The 6,875-nt window shown below is 34.4% G+C and overlaps 3 protein-coding genes across 3 annotated transcripts; 2 read left to right on the top strand and 1 right to left on the bottom strand.

Annotated features, from left to right (window-relative positions):
- Positions 369-1,569, top strand: LOC104779797. Its single transcript, XM_010504183.2, has 4 exons — positions 369-669; positions 778-869; positions 979-1,097; positions 1,182-1,569. The coding sequence occupies exons 1-4, from the start codon at positions 471-473 to the stop codon at positions 1,240-1,242; spliced, it is 471 nt and encodes a 156-aa protein (XP_010502485.1). The 5' UTR covers positions 369-470; the 3' UTR covers positions 1,243-1,569.
- LOC104779796 (50S ribosomal protein L15, chloroplastic-like) lies at positions 3,236-4,763 on the top strand. Its single transcript, XM_010504181.2, has 4 exons — positions 3,236-3,381; positions 3,482-3,845; positions 4,082-4,233; positions 4,309-4,763. The coding sequence occupies exons 1-4, from the start codon at positions 3,298-3,300 to the stop codon at positions 4,543-4,545; spliced, it is 837 nt and encodes a 278-aa protein (XP_010502483.1). The 5' UTR covers positions 3,236-3,297; the 3' UTR covers positions 4,546-4,763.
- On the bottom strand, positions 4,740-6,613 carry LOC104779795. Its single transcript, XM_010504180.1, has 2 exons — positions 6,448-6,613; positions 4,740-6,057 (listed from the first exon to the last, which is right to left on the bottom strand). Exon 2 carries the CDS (start codon positions 5,989-5,991, stop codon positions 4,882-4,884), a length of 1,110 nt encoding a protein of 369 aa, XP_010502482.1. The 5' UTR covers positions 5,992-6,057; positions 6,448-6,613; the 3' UTR covers positions 4,740-4,881.

The raw sequence follows: 6,875 nt of genomic DNA, 5'->3' as shown, positions 1-6,875 counted from the left end.
TCGGATTTGGATTAAACCTCTGAGTCTCTGACTAATCCTTTGAATCTTAATTTCTGTTATATAAAAAAAGGACAAAATCCTTTGAATCTTTCTATGAATGTTTTTGTTTTTTTTGCAAACGCATTACGAATTTATAAGCATCCTAACTAAACCTAATTAGTTATCAAGCGATCAATCCATAGAGTTTGCAAATTTGTGGGACTGGTCAGTGGTCACTGGACTTGATCCATATCCATATATATTACCAATATGGCAATATATCATGTTGTGCAACTTATTTTATTTTATTTTGTAAATGAGAAGAAAAAAAAACAAGTCGTTAAACCATGCTTTTCGATTACTTCAATCACCTAAGAAATATATATATTATATTACTCTCTTTGATGACATGTTAATCCACTTCTAAATAATACTATAAAGTTGCACCTTGACAAGAGGTTTTAGCAGAAGAAGAAACAAAGAGAGAGAAGATGAAGAATGTTATGGTGATTGTTGACGAGAGCAACTCAAGTTATGATTTACTCATTTGGGCTCTTGAAAACCACAAAGATACCATTGAGAGCTCCAAAGTTTTTATCTTTGCAATACAGCCACAAAATCCCTTTACTCCTCCTACCGTGCTCTCTTCATCACTAGGCTTTGCTCAAATCTTCTATCCGTTTTCACCTCGTAAGTTGTTGTTTCGGCTAATATCTTGGAATTATTCAAACAAAAGAGAGAAGTAATATTTTTGAAAGCTAACTTTTTTATGTGTGTTCTCTTGAGTGGTTTTTGCAGATTCAGAACTCATAAGACTGGCTCATGAAAAAAATATGAAAATTGCTTTGGGTTTATTAGAGAAAGCCAAGAACATGTGTTTAAATCATGGGGTAATAATCTCTTGACCAAATCATATAAGATATTTAAATTCCTTAAATATATCATTTGATGATATGTTTAATTAGTCTAATGATCTCATCATAATCATTTAATAAACAGATTAAAGCAGAGACATTTACAGATGCTGGCGACGCTAATGACCTAATCCCAAAGATAATTCAAGAGCGACAGATTGATGTATTAGTTATGAGCGGTCAACAAACTCAAAAACTCAAAAAGTGAGAAAAAATTATTTCATATTTTTTTTTAATTTTATTCAGTCAAAATTTTTGGGATAACTCATATCTTTTAAACAAATGCAGGTGTTTATATAATACAGATTGTTCTCTTGTTGTCGTGAAGAACAGACTTGTCAAAGAATAAGGAAATTACGAAACCCCCTAAATTTGATATGATTTCGTTTGTGATTGAGATTATGTAATGATTATTGTATAGTTTGGGTTTGTAGTTGAACTTATATTTTATGGGTATGTATATACATATATACTTTCTTATTGGCACCGTTATATTCAACTAAATGGGAACCAACCAAGAGGTGAGCATTTTGTCCCATGGCATAGCTTCTCAGCAAGCTCACATCGAGTCGAAGCTCAAGGATCCAAGTGGTCACACACATATGCATCTACTTTTGTGTGGATAGGATCTTCAACCACTTCATCATCAATATCATCACACACGGGTTATAATTAATTTGTCATATTAAAACATTAAAATATTTAAAAAGTATCTTATTTACAACTTGTTCGAATTGTTCAACAAAATCCAAATATCGTATTACAACTTTACAAGATTGTGTCTGGTGTAAATAAATGTAAGATAAATTGAACCGTAACAGAATTGCACATTAAACTAGTTAAAATTAGTTTCATTCTTGTATCGACTGATTTGTTTTTAAAATTTTTGAAAGTTTATTGTTTAAATGACACTAGGATTTAACCCGACAATTATTTAATTTTATTTATAATGATGTTTGATTTTAGCAGTATTTAATTTAGTAATAAAATTATATATTTTTAATTTTTAATATTTTTTATATTTAAGCAGTGGTACAATTATTCTTAAAGTATTATAATTTTATCAGGATAAAACACTAAAATTATGAATTATAAGTGTTTGTATAATGTATAATTAATCCGAATAATTAACTGTTTTATTTATTTAAAATAATACTATTATTGTTTTGTTTGATATATAATTATTTAATTTAACTAATTGTTTATTTTTCAGTGTATACAGATTGATTTTCTATTTTTATTTTTATTTTGGAACACATATATAGAAAAGAAATTTGCTATTAATAAGAAATTTAAGTAGAATTAATTAGTTTCTATAAAAATTGATTTTTCAATTTACCATATTTTACTTATTGTTTTTAGTGCAATTTTGTAGGGACTAAAATTTTAAATAAGCAAAATTAAAGGGGTAGAACCCAAAATGTACTTCAAAAATGTATATATAGATTGGATTTTCAGTTTAGAAAATTTATTAATGTTAATATAATTATTGAGATTGTAAACTTTTGTTATAGAAAATATGTGGTATATCATTTAAATTTGAGAGATTCTAGCATTTATAAAAATAGTTTTGGAGATTTAATGAGTTAAAATTTTAATGGGTAGAGTTGTTTTTGGAAAAATCGGAATGTATAGATGTTGTTAAGATTTTATGGCAATAAATGTAACAAATGTTGGTCAATTTAAGAAAGTTTAGTATTTGAGTTTCTCTGCAATGTTATTTATGGAATTTCTTTAGGAGAATGTTGTAAAATAAAAAATTAAATAATTAAAACTTAAAGGGCATAAACCAAAATATACTTAAAAAATGTTAATATATATACATTTACAAGTTCATGATTTAAATGACCTATATTTAAAAGTTTATGGTTTAAATGACATTTTTTCGAATTAAAACTTTTTATTAAAACGACGTCGTTTTGTCAGTAACGGAATGATTAACGGCATAGTAACGTCTGTTAGTAGGTCAATTATTGGATTTAACGTCATGTCTTTTTTGGCTTGGTCAACAAAACTTTATGTTTAAAAAAGTTAGTCAACAAAAGTTGATGTTTTAAATGGCCTACAACGGCCAAAATTTGAAAGTTCTTAGTTTTAAGGACATTTATCCCAAAAAAAAAAATTATACAAAGTTACGATATAAAGTCGTCGTAGAATATTATAAACAAATTAAATCCAAAACTAAAATGCGAATTTGAAACTCAAAATGGGCGTAAAATGGGTTTCGGTAAAAACCTCAAAATGGGCTTAAATGTTTTCACTGAACGGCCCAATAAACAATTGAGTGCTAACCAGCAAACGTCGTCGTTTTACTTTCTCATGAAAGGTTATTATCATCTATCTCCTCTCAGCTCTCTCTCATCCTTATCCTTGAAGAAGCTTTTTTTCTTGTGCCCCAGAGACCATGGCTGCTCCACTCTCACTCTCATCAAATCCTCTCACCTCTCGCCATTGTTACCGTCTCCACTTCCCTTCCACTTCATTCAAGGTAACCAATCTCTCCTTCTTCTAAAACTGTCAGATTACACACACTCACTCGCCCCTGATTCCGTAGAATTGAGCAAAATCCGAAATTGGAATGTCTACAGGGAAGTGTAAGCGTTTTGGGAGCAAACCCAAGTCAGATTATTTCTCTCAAACTCAACCAAAAGGTTGAAAAAACCAGAAAGCAATTTGGGAGACCACTCGTTGTGGCAAGCCAAACGGCGGCTACGTCGTCGGAGGGAGCAGTAGCTCCGGAGAGATTCCGTTTGAATAATCTTGGACCTCAACCTGGTTCGAGAAAGAGGCAAAAGAGAAAAGGTAGAGGTATCTCTGCAGGACAAGGAGCGAGTTGTGGTTTTGGTATGAGAGGTCAGAAATCAAGATCCGGTCCTGGGATTATGAGAGGTTTCGAAGGTGGTCAAACTGCTCTTTATCGCCGTCTTCCTAAACTTAGAGGAATCGCCGGAGGTAACATTCTTGTGCTTGTTTTGATTTACAGAGTTTGTTATGTTGGCTAAGTGTTCGATGAAATGTCTCACTCACAGACTCTGTTAATGCTTCTTTCCGTTTTATTTGGTTAGGGCAGAATTGGGAACCAAATATTGAATTTGTAGTTAGTGAGTTAGTGAATAGAGCTGATTTGTGGTACTAAATCTTGTTTAGTTTCCTGATGCATTCATCGCACTGTTGTGTTCTGTTAACAGGTATGCGTTCAGGATTACCCAAATACTTACCCGTTAATATCAAAGACATCGAAACAGCTGGATTTCAGGAGGGAGATGAAGTTTCATTGGAGTCACTGAAGCTAAAGGGTTTGATCAATCCTTCTGGGAGGGAAAGGAAACTTCCTCTCAAGGTTAGATTTTGCTTCTTACTCGATCATCTTTTTCTCTATATAAACGCTTTTGTTGACTGGTCTTGGATTTTTTAGATTTTGGGTACCGGAGAACTAAGCATGAAGCTCAACTTCAAAGCTCGTGCCTTCTCGACACAAGCAAAAGAGAAACTTGAAGCTTCAGGATGTACACTCACTGTGTTGCCCGGAAGGAAGAAATGGGTTAAGCCTTCGGTTGCAAAGAACCAAGCACGAGCAGATGAATACTTTGCCAAGAAGAGAGCTGCAGCAGCAGCAGAAGCAACAACTTCAGAGCCTGCAGCTTCTGCTTAATATTACTTCATTTTCAAGCTCCTTGTTAACGTTGTAAAGCTGCAGAAGAGATCAATTGTGTTTATGAGAAGGCGTTTAACTTTAATTACAATGCGTTTAGTCTTTTTGTATGGTGAAGTTATTTTAATATTATGTTGATTAAGAGTTTATTATCAGAGAGATTTGTGAACGGTATAAATTATTTTGTTCCTCAATAGTCGAAACTTTTTTTTTCAATCTCCAAATAAATTTTACAGAATAGGGTTTTCATAAGTGGGGTTATTACTACAAACGTTCCCCCAATTTTTTCTTCTCCATAAACTCTTAAAACACAAATTGGTAGATCTTAAATAGGCATCACAGCTCTTCTTCTTCATCATCATCATCATCATCGTCAATGAAAGCTCTTCTTCTAGTACGACGTCTTCGGGATCCAGCCTCTTGTTCATCAGAAGATTGATTATTTTCCTCGTCTCTAGATGATGTTCCAGTATTACCTTCATAGCTCTCACCCCAAAGCCTTGAAGGTCTTGAAGATCTTCTTCTCCCACCAATCTGTGACCTAGCTCTAGATGTACCTGACCAGCTACTCCTTGGGCCACTTGACTCTGGTCTAAACACGCGGATGAGCAAGAACACTGTAAGCAAGCCACCATCATCAAACAGATTCAATTCGTCACTACTTCTTTCTTCTCCTCCAAAAGAAGATTGGAGTGTGCTAATCAAATCCCCTAAATCTCTCTGCCTTTCTAGCCTCCTCCAGCTTCTCTGTCTCTCAGGATCTGCTTCTGATGGCCTTACTCCAGGATGCTGAACCCTTGCGTGCTTTCTCAGATCGGAGTAGGTTCCGCTGAAATCACAAGTCTCACAAGAACAGCTTCTATGTTTTGAGTTCATAAAGCACCGAGCAGGTTCCACGACTACCCATTCTTTTATATGTCCACGGCATAACGGACAAGTAAGCTTAGGTGGTTTGTTTTTATCTTGGTCGTCCTCTGTTGCTACAATACCTTCATCTACTAATTCTTCGCCCCTGCTCTCACCTTCTCCTAAATTCGCAACTATAACCTCAGATGCAGCAGCCTCGTCTCCTAGATTTAAGCCAGCAGTTGAGTCTAATGCTACATGATCTTCTGTCTCAGTTGTTGTTGTTGGTACATGACTTTCCTCTTGGTCATGAAGTAAAGACAAAGACGGTGGCTTCTCTTTAGAAGCTTTGCGGAACTGATCAAAACAGTTAGAATGGCGATGGCTAGTGTTACACATGTAAGGTCGACAGCCGTTTTCATAGGAAGAACAAATGAGAAGAATCCCATTGTGAGGATGTTCCATACAGACAGGACAACGAGCCTCTTCCCATTCCTTAACTTGTTTCTCACTAGGCTTCTTCAAACCAAGGCTTGACTCACAACACAGTGGCGATAATCGTCTATACTTATCCGACCGGTCTTTCTTCTCTTTCGGCATGTTGTTGTATAACTTAAATATACAGTCTTTATAAACTCCTTGTTACGAGGCAGCTTATAATTAACCCTGCAATAAACTAACTTCCCCATAAGCAACATCAAACTTAAAAATTGGTACTTTAACAACAATCCAGAGAACAAGGAACAAGTTCGATGAGGGTAACAGATCTATACAATACAAACTGCAACCGCACAAAAAAAAGAGCAGAGTTCATTCATAATAGCCTAAGAACGAGGTGAATCGGGTTAGAAAACAGAGAAGCACGATAAAGTCTAGTCAAGAGATCCTATTGTTCAAAATCGAATCATCTAATACTTTCGATTTTAACAAACAAAAACCAACCCAGATCAGTACGGATTCAATACAAGCGAGAAGAGAAGTGAATCAACGCAAATGTTGCAGAAAACCCTTAAAATAATCTGAGAGAGATAAGGCAGAAGAAGATGGTGAGATTACCCGACAGAGAGCTTTGTGACGATGGTTGTGGAATTGGAATTGATATAAATTAATATGGAGGAAACCCTAAATCGGAATCGGGCTCCTCATGGAGAGAGCCAACGAGGTGAGAGAGAGAGATAGACGAGGAAGAGAGAGATAGACGACGAAGATGAGGCGGCGCCTTCTNTTTTTTTTTTTTTTTTTTTTTTTTTTTTTTACTCTCCTTCTTGAGATATAATATATATATAAGGGAAATTACCTAAAATATTACATGAAAGTAGGTTTATTACTATAACAACACGTTATAATTTCCGAGTTACTAAAACAATACAGAAAAGTTTGAGTATTGCTTCTAAACCAGGGTTGTGTATTTTACTACAATAATACCATTTAATTTTTAAACGACGATGCTTATAGGAAATAATAGAGAATCCCAATAAAAGCTG

The sequence above is a fragment of the Camelina sativa genome, chromosome 4 (genome assembly GCF_000633955.1).
Source record: "Camelina sativa cultivar DH55 chromosome 4, Cs, whole genome shotgun sequence".
NCBI classification, from domain to species: Eukaryota; Viridiplantae; Streptophyta; class Magnoliopsida; order Brassicales; family Brassicaceae; genus Camelina; species Camelina sativa.
Note: the sequence above shows the minus strand (reverse complement) of the source record. Positions and strands in the feature narration are given on the sequence as shown.

What these genes read in the sequence shown, in the direction of transcription:
- LOC104779797 (XM_010504183.2), top strand. Translation starts at nt 471, where the DNA reads ATGAAGAATGTTATGGTGATTGTTGACGAGAGCAACTCAAGTTATGAT. An exon ending in CTTCTATCCGTTTTCACCTC is followed by an intron (nt 670 to 777) that starts GTAAGTTGTTGT and finishes TGGTTTTTGCAG; the next exon opens with ATTCAGAACTCATAAGACTG. An exon ending in CAAACTCAAAAACTCAAAAA is followed by an intron (nt 1,098 to 1,181) that starts GTGAGAAAAAAT and finishes AAACAAATGCAG; the next exon opens with GTGTTTATATAATACAGATT.
- LOC104779796 (XM_010504181.2), top strand. Translation starts at nt 3,298, where the DNA reads ATGGCTGCTCCACTCTCACTCTCATCAAATCCTCTCACCTCTCGCCAT. An exon ending in TCCCTTCCACTTCATTCAAG is followed by an intron (nt 3,382 to 3,481) that starts GTAACCAATCTC and finishes GAATGTCTACAG; the next exon opens with GGAAGTGTAAGCGTTTTGGG. An exon ending in ACTTAGAGGAATCGCCGGAG is followed by an intron (nt 3,846 to 4,081) that starts GTAACATTCTTG and finishes TTCTGTTAACAG; the next exon opens with GTATGCGTTCAGGATTACCC.
- LOC104779795 (XM_010504180.1), bottom strand. Translation starts at nt 5,991, where the DNA reads ATGCCGAAAGAGAAGAAAGACCGGTCGGATAAGTATAGACGATTATCG.